Source organism: Amblyomma maculatum, chromosome 6 (assembly GCF_055883805.1).
Source record: "Amblyomma maculatum isolate TAMU_Amacu chromosome 6, ASM5588380v1, whole genome shotgun sequence".
Taxonomy (NCBI): Eukaryota; Metazoa; Arthropoda; class Arachnida; order Ixodida; family Ixodidae; genus Amblyomma; species Amblyomma maculatum.
This window is the reverse complement of record NC_139349.1, coordinates 165,532,565-165,556,781: the sequence shown is the minus strand read 5'-3', so window position 1 is coordinate 165,556,781 and position 24,217 is coordinate 165,532,565. Positions and strand designations below refer to the sequence as shown.

The window sequence follows — 24,217 nt, the reverse complement described above, 5'->3', positions numbered from 1 at the left end:
ACAAGTAAGCTGCTATCATGTTTACAATGTCTGAAGCGATGCCGGCATCCTGAAGTTTAGGCAGCAATTTACCGTGCGGAACCTTATGAAATTCCTTGGCAAAATCTATGCAAGTGACGTCAGTTAGTTCGCGGGCCTCTAAAGCTAAATAGAAATCATTAATCGTTTCAATGAGTTGTGAAACAGTGGATAAACTACATCGGGATCCATGCCGTGCGGAACAGAAGTTATTTGGCTCAAGGAGGTGAATGATATAGTTTGCTATTGCATGCTCTATAACCTTGTAAATCGTAGACGTGAGCGATATTGGACGATAGTTCGTAATTTGCCTTCGACTGCAAGATTTAAAAGCAGGCATTACAACAGCGCTGTGCCAATCTTGAGTTACTGAATAGGTTTCCAGGGGCTTTCGAAAGATTACTGTTAGATAAAATGATATCCATTTCGCATATCGCCGTCAACATTCACTAGGAATACCATCTGGTCCGCTTGTCACTTTTTTTTTATCCAGCGCAAACACTTATTGGATAATGCCCGGTTGGGCGCTTTCTAGAGGGCCCATTGCACAGACGCCCGAATCATCGCGCTCATCGTTTCCGAGATCTGTCAGTTTTTCCGTAAAACGTAACTTAAAGAACACATTGCAACAGTCTGCTATCTGCGTCTTTCACGTAATCATTTCGAATCCACTTATATTATCTGGTCGACTGCTCCTTTTTTATCGCTGAAGTATGTATAGAATTCCTGCGGTGAACCTGGTAGCGTTTCGTTAAAGTACTATTATTTTTTTAATTCCCTTAAACCTTGTTACAGTTGTGCGCGAAAATTGAATACTTCGGCTGAGTTTCGTTTCTTCCTGCGTAACCGTTTTATTCCACGTTTCCTGCGGATATTTCTCCCAGTTACCCAAAGGATTTGTTGCCCCGTCTTTTTCATGCGAGTTGGAATGAATGCGTCTAGGCAACGTTTAACGATACCCTTAAAACACTGCCACAGTTCCTCAACAGACTCACTGGATGACTCAAGCTCAAGTTCTCTAAATGAGAAGCTTAAGACATCAATTATTCATGCATCGTTAGCCCGAGCGCAGTCTTTTACCAGATTAGGAATAGATGGCCGCCGGCAAATGTGTGGGCCGATGGGTATAATATATCCAGGGATACCATTCTGTGGGCTGATATTCTTGGCTCGACTGACACCGTACTAGCATAGCAGCTATTTTGCAGGATAGGAACACAAGGTCGAGTAATTACTGGGAATATGGAGTTTCTCGTGTATTTGCTTAAACTATTTGCCTCACGTTATGGCAAAACATCATTTTCAAGCGTTTTACAGCACTCATGACTTCTGTGTGTCCGGACGAGAGAGTTTTTTAATTTATTTGGGGTAGATAAAATCAACATTCATTATTAGCCTCTAGCTATCGTTCAAATGAGTGCACAAAAAAAGCGTTTAATTCGTCTAGGAACTCAGGCGTGATAGCGGGAACCCTGTAAATGCCTCCTACTATGAACACAGTGTCAGGTAATGTTACTTTGCACCATACTGCTTCTGAAAAGCCACAGATTTTCTTCCAGCTCTAAATGATGACATCAGAACTGCAGCTACACCCCCCCCCCCCCCCCCCCCCCCCCCCCTCTCCTTGGGACCCTGTCCAACTTGAACATTTTATAGCAGGGAAGAGCAATACACTCATTGGGAATTGAACCGGTTCTGTAATAGTAGCTACGTGCGGAGTGCAGAATATTAATATAGATTCAGCTGTGTGATTTTATCTGCAACACTTCAGGCATTCTGTGGAGAAGCCTTGCTGGGTAGTTTTGTCTCCGCCCTGCGGTATCTCTCGGCGCTCCTCTCGATGCTGATCCCAAATGTAAAGCTTGTATTTTATTTTCAGTTTTTAATAGACCAGGGAACGCTTTATGACATTCCATCGAATTCTACTGGCCCACTAAGATGGCCCTTACGTTGTTGTCGTCAGAATTAGTGGCATTACGTAATTGCGCGCATTACAACTTGTCGCCGTTCTGCGGGAATTGAACTCTCACACATCGCTTGTCTGAAGACACGTAACTCTCAAGCGACAGCATGACTGCCCGCGGGCTTCGGTTTCAAAGAGGTAAAATGTCACGGAGCAGCGATGACGACGTAGTGGAAGAATGGCGTGTTGGTGGTGGAAGAGGTGGGAGTGGTGCAGCTGAACGCGACCGAGATCTGACTTTGCGCGTCTGGTGTGGCCCCGTCCTGAGTTTCATGTCATAATAACATAGGAAATCCACTTAGAACGAATATCAGATATAACTAGCGGAATCCGTGTTGCCATCTGGTTCGTTATAAATGGACTCTGCTCCACTGTACATTGACGGGCGGTTGGACGAAGCAGTGGACATGTAGTCATTGCCATTATTATCCGGCCCGTCGCCTGAAAGCAATGCGGCCGATTATGAAGGTTCTCATCGAAAAGTCTCTGCGCGTAGATTTTTTCGAAACACCAAGAACGCTCACACGTGTGTTGGAAGCCGGCAGCATAAGCATCGTGCAGGGTCGTATCGTTGAAAATAAAGAATATGTTAACTTTGGCGGAGCACGGCATGTTCGATTCAGAAGCTGCCTTAACGTCGGATAGCCTTAGTTCAGATCGGGCGCGGTTTGTGGCTGACGTATATGCGCAGCGCGCTGTGCCGTTTAAACACCGCTGACGAGGAAACCAGCGCAGTTTTCTGTAACGAGGTACGCATGTGTCCGAGTATCATTTGTATGCCTGCGCTACAGTAGCTCTCAAAACTCTCTAAGATTACAGTGAATACTGTCAGAGCAGAGTCTCGTTCTGCCTTCCCTATTTCTCTGACACTCTCTACGTGAGCTTTGACAGCCTTTCATGTTTACTATTGAAATACGCGATCTACATACTCTTACTCTACTGAAAGCCGAGGTCGCAGCTGCCGCTTCTCATCCGACCATAGGACAGTAATCTTAATTCCTTTGCAAAATATTTTTGCTGAAAGAGAACACAGGAGCTGCAGCAAGTGGATGTCGCGCTAAACATCTCTCGTTACGTCTCTGCATGTTTGGTTATCGCTTGAAAGAGCAATAAAAAAGCAGCTTGGCAATAAATTTCCTTGAAGAATTTCGTATATTCATGCAGTCCTAATAAGTTCGAGCCTGCTTATACTTCATCGACATGCCAGCTTTCGAATGATTGGGTGTAGTTTGTGGACCACGTTTTGGTATAAGAGTCGTTCGATGGTGGAATTTTAGCTGGTGAGATGTAGAAGGCAATGAATTAGCAGATCTGTCACCACCTGTTATGAACAACATAGTACACACCGATAAGCACGAATAAATAAGCGAATGTACTTCTCGTGTTACTCGGGGTGACCATCCTAGGCATGTTAAAAAACAAAACTTTGCTAAACAGTGCTACCAGCATTACTTCTTTCTATCCACTCCGCGAGACTGAAATAAATTAGCAGAACATGTAGAGCTTGCATCAATTGTACATGTGTTCGCTACTCATTTTCATGAATTGCTTGTCTATAGTGCCTGATATAATGCGCTTTTGCATCTGTGTTAAATATGCTCTCACATTGTTCTGTGTTTAGTGGCATGGAGATTCTCGCGCATTTTCATTTGTTTTCTGCGAGAATATCAATTCTATTAATGAAGTGTTTCAACTTTTCACCGACTTGACGGTAGGTGCTGTCGTTTTATTGTTGCGTTCAGTTTTGGCTGTCGGTATTGCCTTTACCATTTCTATCTTGGTCTTGACCGGACCGATAAATAAATAAATTGACGCTTTTGTAAGGTTTCTGCAAGTATCTAGCGTGATCATTCACATACCATCCCTAAGATATTGACAGTGGCACTTTCTATTGTATCACCGTGCAGTTTCTGGGGCTTCCTCTGGCATCATGCGCTTAGTCACTACGCTGTTTTTATACTATGTCTTGGTTGTGACGTTCGTGGGCCACTCGGCCTCGTCATTGGCATTTGAGCGTATGAACTCCATTGTATTTTTAGATGCCTAAGCATATCGTTAAAATTCAGCGGCAAGCTTTCAGTTGGAGCAAAATGTACTATTTGCCTTACTAATTTGAGAGGCGTGCTTCTTGTCAAATGCCTCTATTCGAACGTTTTGTGGATGATCCATATACCGTGTTTGTTCCGAGAAAATGCTCTCCGCTTATTCGCTTAGGAACCACTGTTGCCTACCGTTCCTATTCATGCATTTCTGCACTATAGAATGCCATCTTCTTACATGTCCCACTTGAGTTTCTTCTCCTTAGCACCTGGGTAGTGATGACTCTTGTCACATTTTCTGGTCGGGATGTGTTCATTTTCAGGTCATCGCCGCCCCCATCGGCGGGACATGAATCCTTCCAGCAGGAACAGACCGTTCCCACCACGGGCCAAATAAGTCCGCCTCCGTCGCCGTCTTCTTCGGGCAAGGGAGCGAGGACGACGACGCAAGGTGTGTTGGCCAGCCTCGTCTTAGCACTTGGTCAGGCTAAGGTTACGAATGCAGTTCCGGCCTGCAAGTCAAGCAAAACAGGACACCTACATCTGATTAATCCGCAACCACTATGCGTGCACTATTTCGTTTTATGCATTTATGATTTTATCAGGAATTCTTTTTTTTATTATTTTTTTTTCTTGCTATTAAAGGAAGGTTTGGAAACAATTTTAGGCACTAAAGCAAGAGGAATTTTATAGCAGAATGTCACGGATTATTTTTAGGAAACCCTAAGGAGCAGGTTGCCTGGGTGCAGTGCCGTTTTGAGTGTTAACCATATACGTCCTCGATGTGGTACTCGACTACCGTTCCCGGTGGCAGCGAGTCAATATATAGGCCTAATTGGCTCCATGCCACTGCCAACCCTCAGTGATCTCAGTAACAGCAGGAACTAAAGGGGAAAATTGTTCTATCGTAATAGTCAAGCTGCACGAAAGAATGTGGGTGATGCGCATGCAGTCGCTAGCATTATTTTCCCGATTTATTGCAGTTTGGACGTCAAACACTTCTTCCAGAGGGAGAGGAATCACTGTACCGTGATCTACTGCGAACAACAAACTTCTTCAAAAGCTTTTGTCGCCAGATTTCCCCCGTCTTGCTTCACAGTGGCTGGTAATGCAGTGCGGTAACATAGGAGGGATGAATTCCAGATGAGTTCTTCTTTCACGTCCCGTGAATATGTTTGGATACCCGGCTTCATAATCATAAACATAAGCTCAAATATAATCACAAACATAATCTGCGCTACCGAGGCAAGGACTAAGAAGAGTCAAGATGCACATAGTGGTAAACCAGCGCAGCTAGGATAATAACCAGGAAGGCAACACAGCGCAAGCGCTGTTCTATCACGATGAATGGCCAACAAGCCCGTTCATCCGTATTAGCGAAGACGCACATAAACGAAGACTATCAACTTTTCAGGGAGGAAAGGAACAGACTTTCGGACGTTTGTTACGATGACTCTGTGGACAGAACACACAGACTTCAAATACCCTTCTGGTCTCTGAATGCTCACTCACTCCTAATCTGAGTCGTTTCCTTCAGAGCTTTCGACCTTCAGAGTTTCCTTCAGAGTTTTTCGACCTCTATATGTGCTTATCCGCGTCCTGTTTGAAACACCGCCAAGTTTGGCTATGACGATGGACCCGCCTTTTACAGGCATATTTTATAAAATCAAAACAGACACCCAGCCAACGGCATCGCTCACAATTACCACCACTATTTGATGGCCGTCTCATCACCATGGAGCAAATTTGTTTGCAAGTTTATGCGATTTTAGAAACGATCTTCGAGCTGAAGCGACCACCGCCTTTGTTAATGTTGCGCTCCATCTTACTGATGTGCGAAATTGCTGCAACAAGCTTCTTGTCTCCGTTACACTAATTTATTGCAAGAGCGCGTCATCGGTTGTGCTTAGAGAGATGAAGAGCTTCGTCGCGACCCTGCCTGTTCCACTGACAGTTCTCGCCTTTCAGAGTCGGTGCAAGACGAAGTCCGTGGTGTGGGGCGACCTGACGCAGTGACGCAGCCCAACCTCTTTCGAGACGAAGGCGATGACCCCCTGGCGAGGCAGCTGCGAGACCAGTGGCGCCGGCTCGAGTCGAAGGCAACAGCTGCGCTGAACACGGCCGCAGTAGCGGCTCGCTCTATGAAACCCCATGGACTGCGCTCTTACGGACGCTTCTCCGACAGAGGAGCATCGCATCAGGAAGAACAGGGTACCTCCCTCGACCTAAAAAAGGTGCCATCACGCCTCTCTCTTCTTCTCTCTCTCTCTTCAGAACCATAGCTTCACGACCGAAGCTGCAAAAAGGGGGCTATATTTGAGGCCTGTCCTTGATTTAATCTTGTAAATCTGCTCATAGCAACATGATGTTTTAGAGTTAAACAGAACTGTAGTATCATGTGAGTCAATCAGCGTCCAGTGTACTCTATGGTGGACATAACCTTTGACCATATGCCCGGGCTACCCCAGAAATAAGGCCCCCGGTCATCCGAAAATGGATCCCGGCTAAAATGGACTAAAATTACTATACAATTAATATGGACCACACCCAGGTCAATGATAAACAGCCAACATCAGTGTTCCCCATATTAAGACGAAAAAATCGCCCTCGCCACTAGAAAATTAACGAACGTAAGTTCACCCAGTGGCACGTGCTTTGGCATGAGTTACCACTGTTGCCGCATTAAATAGCTGGGATATTTATTTTTTCTTTCAGTTTCAGAGTTCAGTGCCCCAGGAGTAAGCATTGATAGCAGCATAGCGAAAACAAAGCTTGTTCATTTAATAAGCCTAGAAGCGACCACCACTGCATTCCGGTTACCAAGAAGCACAAGGCACAGCACTGTGCAAAGAGAGACTCGTTGCGGCAGGTGGCTGCAGTTTAACACTCCAAGGCACGGTATTGCAGAAAAAAGAAAATTCTAGCACGCCTGGCTCAGATTTGTTGGGCAATTCGGCATGCTTTTGTTTTAGTTGGAAGGAACAGCAGTTCAAGGTTGCTTACGTGCCGCATTAATTTTTTTTTTTCAAACGTTGTTTAGACCCGAACACCATGTCTAATTTCGCGACCTAGGACGTCTAACCAAAGGATAACACAGCATAAAAATCGCAACTGTTTTCGGCAATACAACTTTTATCATTAATACAAAAACATTAAACAAACGTTTGCAACAAAACGGATTGTACGCCCTGACAATTCTTTTAGTGCACTGCGCGACGGTAGACTTGCCGGGGCAGCGCCGGCGAGTTGAAGCAAGCCGAATTCGGGAGAGGAAACGAGCGTGGCGGCGCAATCGTGCTGCTCGAGCTATGTGTCGTCTGCTTTCCTGTTCTGCTCCGTCGGAAGTAAGCCGTCGAATCAAGGTTCATGCCCGAGTTCGAGCGCTTGTTGCGTCTGATCGGTGCTTGATTGCTGCAAATTTATAACCTGTCCCCGGTTCCATTTTCGGGTACGTCTCGGGATGTTTCTTTAGAAATTGAATAATGAGCCGACATTTAACGCCCTCGACAGTAATTTATTGCGAATGTAAAGAGTGAAAATATTCATTAGGTGTGCTAAGTTTGTCATCGCAAATGTGTTATTTGCAGATATTATCCGCATTATAGGCAGCGGATAAAAAGAGGTAGTACAAGCGTCTTGGTGCGTCGATGCCTACCAGCCGATTGCAGGTGGAGGCTGCTCGCACTACTTAGAACAGCCTGAAAGACGAGGCACACTGCAGCAGCAGGAATTGTGGGCGAGCCCTTGCACTCACTTGCCTTATCATCTCCTACGTCTTCGCAGTAGACGGTCATACAGCACCGTTAAAGATTTGGCCGTGTGTACATTGAGCATTTTTAAAACATCGCACGAGTTCTACAAAGAGATCAAGAAGAAATACACGAGTACACAATTTTAAAAGGGCAACTTTACTTGTTGCGTCACATCACGCATTTCTTCCGCTCTCGAACTCATGGTTAGTTCGTGTTTCGAACTTATCAGATGTTGGTTCCCTTATAATCACACTTGTTTTATGTATGTCAACAATGAGAAAGTGTATTGTGAAACTCCCGACCACTCATGAGGGATAAAGGATTCCGACTATAATCGCCGTAATGGAGTGCGCTCTAAAAATATACTTTTCTGCATTGACGAGAAGCAATATCTTACTGGGGTTTCATGTTCTCCGCAATCCCTATGTCCTTGCCAGTTTCGAAAGAGCTGTTCTTTATCTGATATTTCTTCCTTAGCGAAGATATTTGTTGACTTCATCCACAAGAAAGAGTCCTTTGAGGCTGTGCTAATTATTTCTTCTTGTTTCTCGCGCGCAGATCCAGACTCTTATTGCACTCGGAATGACTGAAGAAGATGTCACAAGAGCTTTGCACAAACGAATAGGTAAGACAGCCAGCAGCCACGACATACGATTTCATGTTTTTTTTTGTAATACGGAATTGTAATTTCGAGTGGCGGCATAATCATCCTCATCAGCATCAGCCGCACTATACCCACTATCAATGTGAAGGCCTTTCCCATATTCCTCCAATTAACCCGGTCCCGTTTCGTGCTAGCTGCATTCACTTGACCCCTGCAAATTTCTTAACCTCATCCACCCACCTAACTTTCTGCCGCCCCCTGCTACGCTTTCCTTCCCTTGGAATTCAATTTGTTACCTTAAGCTACCATCAGTTATCCGCTCTTCACGCTACATGCCCTGCCCATGCCCATTTTTTCTTCTTTATTTGTGTCATTAGCTCAAGTTCTTCTGGCCCCTCTACACGCTTACTATTTCTTAACGTTACACCTACCATTTTTCGTTTCATTAGCCCTCGCGTTGTCCTCAACTTGAGTAGAATCCTTTTCGTTCGCCTCCACGTTTCATCCCCATAGTCAAATATGGGGTTGAAAGGGTACAGATAAAATCAGACTGTTCTATACTATTAAGCTGCTAGTCGTAATCTGCGAATATTTGCCAAATGTCCTCTATCCAAATCTTATTCTCCTAGTTATTTCACTTTCATGGTCACTTTCATGGACCACTTCCAGTGCTTCGCTGCCTATTCTAAATTGCTGTCCCTTCCGGAGGCTGTTGAACATCACCTTACTCCTGTGCATATTGATTTTCAGGCCTACCTTTCTGCTTTTCCTGTCTACGTATCAACCATTCTTTGCACTTCATCCCTTGAGTTCCTTAGCAATACAATAACATCAGCAAATCGCAGATTATTGCGCTATAATCTCCATCAACCCTTATCCCAAACTGCTCCCATATCTCTGAATACTTCCTCTAAGCAAGCTCTGAATAATACTGGGGAGATTGTGTCTTATTCCCTAAAATCTTTATTTATGAGAATTTTGTTACTTTCTTTATGCAGAACTATGGTTGCTGTGCAGCCATGGTAGATATCTTCCAGTACTTTCACGTATGGCTCGTCTACCCCCTGATTTCGCAATGCCTGCATGACTCCAGAGGTTTCTATGAGTGAAATGCTTTTTCGTAATAAATAAATGCTATTTATAAGGGTTAGCTCTATTCCGGACATTTTTCTGTCACACGGTTGATGGTAGGAATATGATCGATAGTAAAGTAACCTTTCCGATATCCTGCCTGATCTTTTGCTTGATTGAAGACTAAGGTTGTCCTGATTCGGTTATCGATTACCTTATACGTAACAGATAAAAAGCGGATTGGTTTGTAGTTTTTTTTTTCAAGTTCTTAGCGTCTCCTTTGTTATGAATGAAGATAATGTAGTGTTCTTTCGTTATACCGGTACCGTCGTGACGCCATGCATTTCGTATACAGGATGGCCAGTTTTCCTAGCAAAATATCTCCCTCGTCCTTCCACAAAATGTAGTTAGCTGGTCCTCCCCAGCTGCTTTCCTTCCTCCTTTTCATAGCTTCTAAAGCTTTCTTAGCCTTGTCCTTCGTCACTGGCGGAACATCTGATTGCTTTTCACTACTGCCCATCTCATTATTGTCCTGAGTAATTTGGCTACTATAGAGATCAGTACAGAGCTATTCGGCTACTTTGCCTATTTTATCATATTCGCGATGACATTGTCCACATTGCCCACCTTGTCCCTTAGCGGATACATCTGAGTTTTGCATATGCCCAATTTCCTCATCACCGCTTTAAGGATGGCCCCGTTCTTTAGAGCACGCGTGATTCTCTCCGTACATTACTTCCTTATGACGGTCACCGTGCGCTTATTGATTAGCTTTGATATCTGTCAGTTTTATCCTGTCTGTTTGGTTATAATCTTTCAGACTTCGGCATTTTTTAATTAATCCTTTCGACTACTTGTGTAGTTTACTGTTATTCTCTCTGACTATCCTACCTTTTCTACCGCGCACTCAGTAATGATATCTCTGAAGGTATCATTCATCGCTTCTACAATAAAGTCGGCATCCTCGGTTAAGGGTGAATATATATTCTGCAGCGTGAGCCCCTCAATTGTTCCACTTTTCTTCTTAGAATCCTGATGGAATTCTTCTTCACTAATCTGTTTCGTTCTATGTTCAAATCAAGCTTAATTCGAAACCTCACCATGCTGTGGTCACTGCATCGCACTTTTCCTGCACAATGCCATGGTTAGAGTCCAGCATGACGTTAATTTATTATGTCTCCCCATTAGGGATTTTCCATTTCCGATTATGGTCCTTCTGTTTGCCGAAGAAGATATTCATGATACGTAATTTATTGCGTTCAGCAAACTCAAATAATAACTTTCCACTTCTTTTCCTTGACCCAGTGCCGTACTTTCACATTTCCTGGTCTCCAGCTTGCTTTTTGCCTACCTTGGCATTGACGTCGTCCATGAATACGCTATACTGGGGTTTTACTTTCCCCATTGCTGATTATTACTCCTTCTAAAAGCTTTCGACTGCCTGGTCATCATGACTACATGTAGGCGCATATGTCTGTACAAACTTCACCTTACACCACTTATTAGGCTTAATTACAATGCATGGCAACCTATCATTAATGCCATAGAATTTATCAATATTACCAAATATATCCTTATTGACAAGAACCCTACTCCTAGTTTTTATCTGTCTGGTAAATCTCGATAACAGAATATATGTGCTTCCCTCAGTACAGTATATGCCTCATTTGGCCTCCTAACCTCGCTGAGCCCTGTGATATCCCATTTCATACTCTCTAGTTCATCTAACGTCACTGCTAATCTAGCCTTACTAGCTAGAGTTCTAGCATTAAATGTTACCAGGGTCGGTTTCCGATGGTGTCCTGTGCGGAGCCAGAGATTTATTTGTTTATTTCGTATACCCTGAGGGCAGAGGCATTAGAGAGGGGAGGGGTGACAAAGGGATACAAAAATGCGAAATGCAGCAAAATAATTGGTGTTAAAAAATAATGGGTTCTAATCACACAGTATCATCTAATTACCTCATCAATTGCTGATGAATGTTATATGAACGAAGGCATACAGTGAAATAATACAGCATGGCAAATGACAGTACAAAAATGAATGTTCCTATTTATACAATGTTATGTAAAGCGGTTTAAAACGTTGGTTATCAGGAATATTAGCAATTGTAGCGGGAAGACGATTTTACTCATCAGATGTGCTTGGTAGGAACGACTGAAATAAAGCATTAGTTTTGCATAATGAAATATAAACTTCATTAGTGAGGTCTAACCTCAATAATTTTATTGGCGGCGGGGATTTCAGCTCATCACGAATGGAAGTATGGTGGTATATGCAGTGAAAAATTGAAAGTCTAAGGATTTCATGGCGAGATTAGAAAGGTGGCTGAATAAGGCTTCATTTCATTGTAGATATGCTGGCAGTTCGGTCAAAATTAGAGAGAATAAAATGCCCAAGTTGTTTTTATCCTTTCTAAGTTTTGCTCAAAGGAATCCCAAACTGCTGCACCATATTCGAGCTTTGAGCGGAGTAGTGATTCATATAATTGCAGCTTTATAGAAGAAGGTCCTTTTGAGAAATCTTGCTTTAAATAATCCAGCATACAAATAGCGTCATTAATTACTTAAGAAATGTGTACGGACCAGATAAGGTTTGTAGTAATATGGATACCAAGATGCTTGTAAGCAGAAACTGGATCAAGAGGGACAACATTAAGATGGTAAGAAAGCAGTTCGTTAGAAGTTCGAGACACACGCAGAAATTTGCATTTTTTGACGTGTAATCACATTCATCATAATTGGCACCAAGCAGAAAAGGCGTCAAGGTCAGTTTCAATAGCAGATATGTCAGTAACAGATGCTATTTCCCTGAATAGTACACAGTCATTGCAAATAAGTGAATTTTAGAAGAAAGACGGGAAGGTAAATTATTATTGTAAATAAAGAGGGCCAAGCATGGACCATTGAGACACATCGGACTCTACTTGACTGTGTTTTAAGTTTTAGTCATTAGCTGAAACAAATTGTGAGCGGTTGAAAAGAAAGCTCTCGAGCCATGCAAGCAGTTTGAAATCAATATTCAGTCAACGCAATTTAAACATTAAGGAATTAACTTTATCGAATGCTGTCAAAAAAATCTAAAAATGTGTAGTCGGTGAATGAAGAGCGGTCAAGGATGATATTTCGCTAATGCGTGAATGATACTAGTTGTGTTTTGCATGAGTATGTTTTGTGAAAGCCATATTTCGATGCTGGAAAAAACATTATTTAGTTTCAAGAAAGCTAGCAAGATTTGAAGCAAGTAAATCTTCCAAAATTTTACATTGAATACTAGTAAGAGAAATAAAATGGTAGTTGTATGGAGAATGCTTGTCACCTGAATTATAGGGTGGTATCACGTTGCCTACCTTCCATTCGGCAGGCAGAGAACATTTTTCGAGCCACTGTTGAAAAATCATGGTTAGAAAAGTAGAGGAACAACAACTCGTATTCTTTAAAAATTTCACATTGGTTAGACTGGGCACCAGAGCTGTAGGTTTTAGAGATTAAATTATTGATTGAACACCTCCTGTTTTGATATGTGTAGGAAGCATCGCTGGGTAGTCCCAGACAGGTGTGGATGGATGAATAATATCAGCGGTTTGTGGGGGTTCTCACGGGACTCGGGCTCTGCTCTCAGAGTCGAAAGCCACGCCGCTAGGTCGGGCCGCAGCCATAGCCACGAAGAACCACACACAGAGGCACAGTCAGTGCGCCAAGCTGTGGGAGTGCCCAATTTTCATCGTCGATCATAGCAGCATCCGCGTGCTTTGGCGTCGCGGCGTCGTCTCTCTGGATGCAGATGCTATTCGCCGTGATGAGAGGGGAGTGAAAGGAGGTGCTGCCCAGTGTGCTACGCCAGTTCTCCCACCCCCGCCGTCTCCGCCACAGCTCCGGGGGAGGGAGGCCAAGAGAGGAAAGATGAGGGCTCACCGTGAAAAGAGAGAGAGAGGGCGTTCGCGGCGTCGTGTGGCCGAGGGGAATGTTGAATTCCCGCAGGCTAAGGATGAAAAGTTGCGTATAAAACTTCGTGAAGTGCACACGCACATTTATTTGCTGGAATAATATTTCCATCACTGTCTATCAGGGTCATAATACTATCCTATTTCGGGTTGATCATGCGCCAGAATATTTTTAGTGTCAGTTTTTAGCATAGATGGCAAAGTACTAAGAAGGAAATTAAACTTGGCTTGCTTAAGTGCTGCTACATATTGATCGGACGCCAGTTTTAATCAGGCCAGTAAGAGGTGTTAGGTGAACGTTTGGCGAGTTTATAAAGATTTTTTCTTTTTTTTTTAGGCGCTTTGCAATCTTCGCTTCTTAGCACCCTTCGCTGCGTTACAAGTCTGACCGCAGCCATGATAAGTTGCTTCGCAGCCGCTAGGCACTGAGGGCCGGGGGTGTGTTGGAGTATTCATAGGAGGTTGTGGACAATTACTACACCGCGGTCGCCAAGTACTGTTCTGGTGAGGGAATGAGTTTCCGGAGGAGTTCACCGGATGGGTCGCACCCCACACATGTTAATGCAATTCCGTCGACACACGAATTCTTTTTTTAAATCCGGTGGGCGATTGCGTGGCATGGGGATGCGAACGACGGTCCCCTTGCGCGCGAGGCTGATCTTCTACTTTTACGCCACCGCTGCAATCACGGCATAATACAGAATAGAAAAACAAAGCGCTCACATGCACTACGTTCGTGAGCACGAAGTGAACGGTACCGGACTGACTTCGGAATTGAGGCGCAATTCAGCAAGCCTTGCTGAATTGCTTGCCCTTAAGCGTGGAGATAAATCCACACGCAGGTTTTATTCCGCAACGCATAAATATCAGCGCCTATGTGAACTTCGAAGAGCATAGGGAATTCGCGGGCGAAATGCGCCCTTTACAGGACAGGCTTTACACTTTATTCACAGCCTCCTCGCTGTGTCAAAGATCACGGGGATTGCGCGTCTGCGTAGAAGTTAATGGTAGCTGTTGATTTAATGAAAGCCATAATAGCTGCCTTGAAGTGGTTGGAGTTGTGTATACCTTAGCGTGAGTAAAGGTTTGAAGCAAAAGGTGGAAGGCCGGTCGTTTCTCGCTCTTTAGATGTTCACGGGTCCCGCGAGACTGAAAACTCATTTATGCAGGCTTCTCACTTCATCCCAGGATTCGCTTTAAACAGTGTTCGCTGTAGCTGTAGACCTCTCTGTCTTTCTCGATTCTCTTGCCTGGTGTGTTTCAGGAGACGCACATCATGATTTCTCGCACAAGGCTATAATAAATGCCCACAAATATGTTTTTAGGTTCGAGTATACGAGTTTTGTACAACGATGTGACGAATGCTTCAACCTTTTGTATCGGTCACTTTTCGCTCCCTACAAATGTGCTCTGCATGTTATCCCCCTTTTGCTTACGACAGTACAATGTAATGGTAGAAAACTTTAAAACCTTGCTCTTCGTGCCTTCTTATTCTACTGGAGATAAAATAAATTTGCGTCCTTATACAGACTAATCTTTATCAACGGCATTAAGATGGTTTCATAATGTCAACAAAAATCGGGGAGGAGAAAGGGCTTTGAGCAGACCGTTTATTTCGAAAGCCAAATTTCCAATAGTTAAACGAAAAGGAATCCGAGGAAAGTGAAGCTTAGTGGAGCAAGGCGGGAATTCAAGTAAAAGGAGGAGCTTTAGAAGTTTGTGGGGATGATTTGCCAGAAGCCCCCACTGGAGTGGCTTAATTTGACAGAGATTAGAAATATATTTAACCTGTAGTAGAGGCAATTTTGCTACGCCTTCAATGGTTCATTAGCTACAGCTCCTGCTTGTGATTGCTATTAATGTTATTATAGGGATGTCGATGCACGCACAGGAGCTCATTTTCATGCAAAACATTTCCGCGCATCGAGCAGCCTTCGCTCTGCTGTCATATTTAAAACTCCCCTTCCTCAACTGTAGTAGCCTCACTTCACTGAAGCTTTTGAGTTCCACTAACCACTCTAGTAGCCTGCGGTAGGCTTCTGCCGTTGGGCTATTCTGCATCAGCCATCTACTATTCCCGATTCCGAAGTGGCGGCCCCTTTTTATAGCTACGTGGTAGAAAACGACTCGCGCGGTTACAGAATACTTCCTCGGCTGAGGAGCGGAGTTTCAATATGGAGAACAAGGCAGCTGCCGCACCACTATAGACCTTTCTACACCGCACCGCGCGTCCCTCCCATATGGCGCCAAAACTCCAGCTAGATGTCATAAAATGTTCCTTTTAAAAACGCTCTCATGTTCTGGCCGGCGCGACAGCTTTGACGCGAAGGCAATACTGAGCCCGGCCAAGATTAAAGCAAGCGCCGAGGGCACCACGTGGCGACGCAGGGGTGTCGAAAGAAACAAGATCGATGCAAGGCTGCATGCGCGTTACCTCCTTGCAAGGGAAACCGTCTTTACGCAAGAAGGCAAGGCATGAGTGAGGATGCGGGCTCCGTGATTGTGGTCCAGACTTCGCGAGCAAAGCTTACGCAAGACAGTTGCACGTATATCAAAAGTGACACAAAGTTGCTTGAACGGACGGAAAAAACGTTACGAGACACGATGTTGTAAAAACACCCATTCTTCTATTAAATCTGCTTGCATTCCGAAAATGAAACATTTCATGTTTTCACCGAAAGACGCCTTTCCTGCGCCGTATAGCAATGGTGCGGACATCTTCGTTCGAGTTCAGTCTGATTCACGTGCATTGCGAGGACAGCTGTCTGGAGCGTTGTGCCATTCTAATACTGAAATAGAGCCAGAACCAATCACGTTATTGCAGTCCTGACAGTTCCTGTCAAGCTGAGGCTTCGTTCTACGAGTGAAAGGCAGTGTTCCACGGCAATCGGGAGGAAGAAGTTATGACCGCTTGAGATGAACGGCCCCATCTAATATCCTAACTGTGCAAGCCTTTCAGAACTCTTTGCTTCGGAAGCTTTTTGTTCCCTCACCTGTCAGATCCGTCCTTTTGTGATCCGTATATAAACGCGAACATTCATATGGAGAGCAGGTAGAGCCATGAAAGTTTTTTTTTTCTGTAAACGCATTTTTCTTTGTAATTATGTGCAAGATATGATTAAATATGGAGAACTATATCGCCTTATCCTAAGTGCGATAAATAATTTATTGGTGCACTTTATGTTGTTTCGGTTCAATCTTGGTTTCTGCAGCAGAAGAGAGAACATGGGAGATCATACAGATGATGCAAATCCTATAGTGTGCTCGCAACTTTATCGTTTGAGTGGGAGAGTACTAGTCCAGAGGTTCACAGCCTACAAAAATCGTCTAACGCGTGCATGTCGAGGAGGCGTAGCAACGGCACTGCGAACAAGTCCCCATCCTGGGAGTCGAAACGTCAGAGACGATCATTCTTCGCAAGTCGGCGACCCCCTGGCCAGACAGGATCTCATCGCATTCTCAACTTCAGTAGCAAAACAACGGGACATAGAAAGAAAAAAAGTCGGAGCAGAGCGGATTGGAACCCAGGAATTTATCGTGCCACGCGAGTAAGAAAACTAGGTAGCCATCCCTACAGCTGATCACCTCGCATGGTTGAATGCCACTCTATTACACTTTTCATTGCAAAACATCTCATCATCTTTTATTCACGAAATAAAAACATGAGCCGACAAGGATAATCACATGTTTTCGCAAGTCTTCACATTATAACTAAGATATAACACCACCGAACATTTTGACCTCTACAGATCTATACTAGCCTCTATAACAGTGACAACACTTCCTGACGAGGTAATCAAAGTTCTTGCTGTGACCAAACTCACGACAATGTCCGATCTCACAGCACGTCTCCCACATCTAAGCACAGCGACGGAAGGGAGACGAAGCTCTTACTGACTATATATGCACAGCCAGCTACAAAGCACAGAGCGTGGCCAGTGCGCCCTGAGCAACGACAACGTCGTGGATGGGTTAACTGAAGGTGTACGATCGGAATTCTTTTTGCAGTAGTGTTATCCATGTTGCCCATTCCTTTGAGACCTACGCCATGAGTACGATATCAAGCTGTCGGTTGCCTGTGAAGCAAAAACATTGCGGCTTTCAGCATCTGCTTTAAATTCTGGGAACTTCATTTGCTCCGCTCCGAGCAGTCCTGGCATTCCCAAGCGATGTGGGCAGTGGTCGCCAGGCATTGGCAGTACGTCCCTTCATCGGGATCACTGGAGAAGAGCTATCATGGTATGCCCAGGAATAGCCAAGTATTTATTGCGATGTTGTTCTGTGTTCGTTAAATGAAAACCCACGCAAGGCATCATGCGATCATTTTTTTATGTTTACTCTATTAACTGTGACAGTGATGGGTGAACAAGCACATTCTCCGTTTTGCTACTAATAAACGAAATTACGTCCTGATTTGATGCACGTTAAACGATTAAGTTTTGACCTGGAACTGTGGAAGTGCAGTCAATCATTCAACTTCCATCGCCTCTTTCTCTCCATGTATCTGCGCCACTAAGATTCGGTTGTCATTCAGCGCTCTGTGCTGCCTTCATACTGTATCGTCTATGTCCGTAATCTCGTCCACCTATGGACTGAATAGCCGACACCGTCGCTTTGGCAGTTCAAACACAATTTTCTTACTCGCATCAAAGGTTATAAGCGCTGGGAATGCGTTGAGTTAAAGGACAGTAACGATAAGAATGAAGTTGTCCATTATCGATAGAATATCAGCTCCTAATCACAAATCATCACTCTTACAGCCGACAATGCTTGTAGAAAGTACAAAATAACGAGAGCAGAAATACAGGTGCCGCCGCCGCTGCCAATTCTCGTAAGTACAAATCACAAGAGACGCAAGAGACCCCAAAGGCTGTCTAATATGTATTACGGCTACATGTCCGAATTGTTAACTAAGTTTTGTTTAGAAGCTACATGCGCACTTTTATGTCGCATTCAAGAAGATAGCCTAAACGTTGGAAGGAAAACCAAACTTTCGCTTGGCGGCGACACAGGCGGCGGTTTCGAAGTGTTTCGGTCTCGTCTCTTCGTGAAAACAGCTGTTCAATTTCCATGTCCGCGTCGTTTCGTTTTTAATGTGCCTGGTTTAAAAGCGTGCAGCAACAAAGGAAGTGCCAGTATTTCTCGGACGGACTTCTTATATATAGCAAAATATCCAATGAAATGTATACGGATGGCATATACCAGTTTACTGTGCAAGATAAATGTACATGCATGAAACTGGTTGGGCCAGTCGTACGGGCCAACTCTGCATTACTCACCGGAGCTGGTTCCTTGAACAGGTAAAGGAAGGCTGGAAATAAAAAAAGTAATTTAAATTGGCATGGATGCAAGGATAATTTATTCGATAAAGAAAAAGACTGTGCATCGAGCAAGGTGTGAACCCTGCCTCTTGGCATCTTTGTACGACACTCTCAATCATTTGAACATGGCAAGGTTTTTTATTTCGGATTTCCTGTTCACAAAGAAAAATACGGCGGAATCAGAAAGTATGAGGGACACTTAAACCTCGCTTTGCATATGGGCTCATGTAAAGACGGTAATGTGAATGCAAGGGTCCTTGCAGGCTGATTCTGACATCGCCCTCTCATATGAAAGGAGAGGCCCCAGTTGCCAGCTCCTGCCAAACGCAACGTCAGACGTTCACTCAGTACGCGCCCTTGTCACCTGCCAGCTACCGCCTGCCAGCGCCATATTAGTGATATTCCCCTCACAACGCCAACGCCGGCACCAGACGCCGACGCCGGTTTTTCAGTGAACACTTCATTTAACGCTATCGCAATAATCATCTCTATTACAGTATAATACCGTGAAGAGCGCTAGCAAAAAGTAAGCTTACACTATGTTTCAGAATCGATTTAAGCGATAGCTTTTACACCTCGTTCAATCGAAAAGCCATCGGCGTAGTCGGGACCACGTGTCAGAAACAATCAGGGCCAGCATAAAAAATCCTATCATAGTAATTTGTGGTGCTAGTGATTGATAATTAGGTGCTGTGTGAGATGTAACGACAAGTCAATGAAGTCATTGGGATTAACCGATTAATGTATGTGTTAAATCTGGGATAAAGGTTTTAAAATGCTCGGATTCAAAAGTCAATCCTTGATTAATCTAATTAAGAAAATGTAGTGTGTGGTTGATCAGAATAATAAGCTGAAATATTTGAAGAATTGCAGAATGCGTTTAAAAGATATGTCAAACGATAATTTGTGGTTTTAGTCATTTTTATTGATTGCTGTGTGATAGGCGATTACGTGTTAAGGAAATCATTCGAATTGATGAAATAAAAGAATGAGAAACGATATAATTGCCAAAGGTTGTTCAAAGGTATCATAATGCTCAGAATTTAAAGCCAATGCTTGATTACACTAATTAAGAGACATTAGAGTGTAATTCAAATAATTAATTGAAATAAATTATTAAAAAATAAAACCGCATTCAACTTTCAAGGGTGTCAAACTGCTCAGAATGCAAAGCTAATATTTGCTGATGCTAAGCAACAGACGCTCCGGTATATAAACACATAAAAATAGCAGCATAACTGTTAGAACTTGCAAAAACTATCATCACTGTGTGTGAAACGCTATCGCATCGTACCCTTGACGGCAAGATTAAGTGTACCCACTAATGTTTAGGCCAGCCATCTCGATCTGACCTGGTGTACCTTCAGATTTCTCACTATGGACTTTCTAGCATGCTAGCCACACCAACGTTCTGTTTTATTATTGCTTGTATATCTTAACTGCGCTTTTCACAGCTGTTTTTCAGTAGCGTTCAAACTGACATCGCCATTAAGCGTTTTCCTGTTAAGCGGGCTGAATCTCTTGGCTGTTAAGTGGTTTTGCCGATGTTCCACATCATCGAAATTACAAGGTGCATCTGGCATGAGTTCGGCTTCTCAGTGTTCGCGGTTCTGTCAACGCTTCACTTTGCGATATGGGAACATACCATTCACTAATCTTTATGTAGGGTATGCTGCTGGGCTATTTGGTGGTGGTTGTCAAGCATTATGGTGTCGCAGCGCTGGCAGACAAGGACAAAAGGACGAGAGACACACACAACTGCGCACTTGTGTGTGTCCCTCGTCCTTTTGTCCTTGTCTGCCAGCGCCGCGACACCATATTGCTTAATGCAGGGACTTTCTTCTTTTTTAAGCGCAAACAAGGGCAAGAGAGGCGACACACACACACACACACCCACAGGCGCTAGCCAACCGATCACTAACTAACCAATCACTAACTAGCCCGCATTTCTCTGTTATATGTGTCCCTTCAAGGTCTTCTCCACAGAGTCGGGTTGACACTCTCTCAGATTATTGAGAAGAAACCCAGTTCCATAAATTATGAAAAACAAAGTTCTGCATTGCACGACAGGCGAAACTACAGGGCGTTCAAAGGTACAGTCTCAGAATGCTTAAAACAAACACAAAAAGAAGAAAACAAATTTTTTTTTTTCATCGGACATGCGATCAGGTGGATTCCAACTACGTGGGTAATTGTTATCATAATATTATTATTTAAAGAAATGCTATAATTATCATTTTATTCAGTTCAGTTAGCATGCCGGTTTATAATGAAAATTTCGGGTTAGTGGCATGTAGCAAAGCACCTGCATCCCGAGAATTGCGTGTCTCAAATTTCAGTTCAATCCGTCCAATTACGCGTGCGAAACCGCGGCACTCGGCAGGAAGGTCTTCCCTTGTTTTGATGATGCATATGGTGCTTTGCCTATCACGAATGTGGATTCGAAGCCAACGGATGGTGATAACGTTTGCTTCTGGGTAGATAAGAACTTTTAAAGAAAGACACCCCCCTCCCGCCTCAACTCCGTCCGAAGAGCTACTTTTCAGTTTCGCTAGCCAAGAATGAAACCGCTAGCCAAATATAAAAGGTTTTCAGCGTCTGGTGTCTCTGCGAATTCTTGCCAAGCGAAATGCTATACGAAAGAGTTGTGCCAAAACAAGGAGGAGCTACTTGCTGAGTGCCACCGTCTCGCGCCCGTAATTGGACGCTCGGTCAGAAATTTAAGGCACGCATATTTCAGGACCCGTTACACGTTATAAAAATTCTACAAAATAAAATACTATGAACTTCCACTACCTATACGTTTCCAGTATGAACATGCATGTTAACTGCACTCAGTAAAAATTTGTTATTGCATTTATTTGGTTACTGCTATTACGAATACAATTATCCTCACATTTTGGGTCCGCCTGGCTGGATATCTTACGGTAAAAAACAAGTTTTAGGTTATGTTCTTTGTATATTTTAATCCCCAAAAATCTAACGTTTAAAACACTCATATTGCATATTCTAAGTATGGCAGTGTCAACAGACTTGCTCTTATTTTTCATCACAAGTACTAATTAAATGAAATCAAGCACAAATATTAATTTCAAATGCATAGCCTTGGTACAGACTGGCACAAGTAAAGAAGAGGAGTCGGAATTGTTTCTTTTCATGCGCTTCGACTGGTTTCATTCATTCACTATGCAGTTAGTTAACTGGGCCACAGAAACGATTTATTTCTAATTTGAGATGTTGCCTCGTACACAGAGACGGAGTCCAAGGCTGACGCCCCGGCTGTCATGGAGGAAGAGGAAGACGCCGAGAAGGCTTCCACGAGACCGACTGTGGCACCGACACCCCTGGTCGCGTCGGCCGCTGTCGCCAGTGGACCGTCGAAGGCCGAGGACGATCTGATCCGCCAACTGGAGCGGGAAAAGTTCCAGTCCGGTCGATAGGCCGACAGCTGGCCTCCACCGGCGACGGGGGCCGCGCAGTCCTCGAGTTGAACAGTCGACTCGCGGCACCCCGCCGGCGTTGCTGAATCGATCTCGGGCCGCCGTGAACTTCGTGCTGCCTGCGCCCGCTGCTTCCACTTACTGGCAGCAGGGATCTGCCGCCTGAGAACGCCGAAACCAGGGGATCGATGACTTCAAATTCCCTGTTCCTGTCGCCCTTACTTTCCCACCCCACACTTTTCGGGCCATTCTTTCAACCCTATCCCTTCTCCCTGATAGAGGCGAACGGCTGGATTTAAACGCCACGCCATTGTTGAGCTGGCGACCGCGTAACGTTTAGCCCGGCCGGCGTACGCAGTGGGCTGCGGAACTGTGTATACAGTGTGCCCCTATAGAAACGTACAGCGAGGCGCCTGGTTGAAATGGTGCCAATTCGAAGCAGCCGCGAGCACCCTCTGTCGCGGAATTGTAATACACATGCCTAAAAAGCGTAAGTCGGCTTGCTACGTGAAAGCCCACAGCTACCTGCTCGTTTAACACCCTACGACGCCCATGGCTACTAAGAAGTGGATCGCTTCTGTTGGTTCGGAACTTACAAGGAAAATTGGATGCTTAAATTTGTTGCGCCTTCTGATCCAGCAACCACTAGAACACGTAAAAACGTGTTCTCTCTTTCCGTTTTATTGGCATGAAGCGACAATATTCTTCCATATTTTAGCGTAATGTAATGTTTAGACGATTTTCCAAGCCCGCGACAATCGTCCAGTTCGCTCTAAATAAGAACAAAACACAAGTTTTCAACTTCGTTGTCACCCTACGTTTGAAGCAGATATGAATCCCTTTAATGCTGAAAGTTTTCGGAGGGATGCACGAACACTGCTGTCGATTTTATCATGCGGCTCATTCTTTGCCGGAGTATTGCCACTTAAAAGTAAGATCATGTCGTCAATGGTATAAGCTAGCCTTTCAACCCGCAGCTTTAGTTATTCCCTTTGATTGGTGCCCATGGTCCATCAGGGCAGAAATGACACTTAGTTGGTCGAGAGGTGCCACCAGGGGAAGAGTTGTTCGTAAGCTACCGCCAGTAGTTTCTCAGCCCAATGTTAACGTAGGCAGAGTGGCCCTCAGCCTTCCTTGTGTAACACTGAAGCACAGTCCGGGTTCCTCGGCAACCTTGACCGTGGAGCAGACGTATGCTTTACGGCGCAGTGCATCAGGATGCCGAAGGACGCGCTGCGCAAACCGTGCGGAGGGTTCTGGCGTCAGGCGATGACGGGGCTGTGGAAAGTGACATGAGGGCTGCGCACTGTAGCTGCAAACAGGCATGTACGTTTGACGTGCGTGGTGATCCAGTTTGCTTTAAGTGCGGCAATAACACGCAGTCCAGCTGGCCTGTTTTTCTTATAGCTACCGCTGCTTCCTTGAGTATAGGCGAATATATACCGGCTAGAAAAGGAACACTTATCAAGAACTGGCGAGAACAAAAATATGAACATTGTTTATTACTGGAAGCGAGAGTTTTTTTTGTCACATTTTTGTAGATAAAGGGGTCATTCAGTGTAAATATATGTACGTTCGGGAATTACACCAGTGCTTACCCGGCCTGCCCATGTTTTGTCAGAAGCGCTCTTAATTACTTCTCGCTTCTTCTGCGGCTGCAAAGAAATCATTTGAATCGGTCTCTCACGTCCAGCTTCGAGCGGATGCTATCGTCCACCCAGTTCACTTGCTGACGAGTCGTAGGCTCCCGACGTTCACGTGTATATTGTCATAGACTGCCTTTCTTTTGTTGTTCTCCTTCTAATAAAAGTCCGTGTTGAAAAAACAAAAACTGAGAGGTCTCTTTCGTCCGTGGATTTCTTTTGTTTCTGCCTGCCCATCACTCGCGATATTAAAAAATAACATTTCTGCGTGCTGACGCAGCGGCGATGGTATTAGTCTGCCATTCAAAATGTCGCAGGCTCGATCGGGGCCGTGGTGGCAATGTTTTTAATAGAGTTGCAATAAGTAAATAAACAAGCGTTCTCATCTTAAGTGTCGGCAGGGCTCGCTAAAGAAAAGCATTC

General features: G+C 44.3%; 1 protein-coding gene across 1 annotated transcript in view; it reads left to right on the top strand.

Moving 5' to 3' along the window:
- The window catches only part of LOC146187342 (uncharacterized), a 272,734-nt gene extending 248,734 nt beyond the window's left edge, over window positions 1-24,000 (top strand). The window contains exons 4-7 of the mRNA XM_084607651.1: window positions 4,344-4,471; window positions 5,989-6,254; window positions 8,331-8,397; window positions 21,964-24,000. Coding sequence (XP_084463777.1) covers window positions 4,344-4,471; window positions 5,989-6,254; window positions 8,331-8,397; window positions 21,964-22,151 — 649 coding nt within the window. The 3' untranslated portion in view covers window positions 22,152-24,000. The remainder of the gene's footprint in view (window positions 1-4,343; window positions 4,472-5,988; window positions 6,255-8,330; window positions 8,398-21,963) is intronic.
- Window positions 24,001-24,217: the final 217 nt, after the last annotated feature.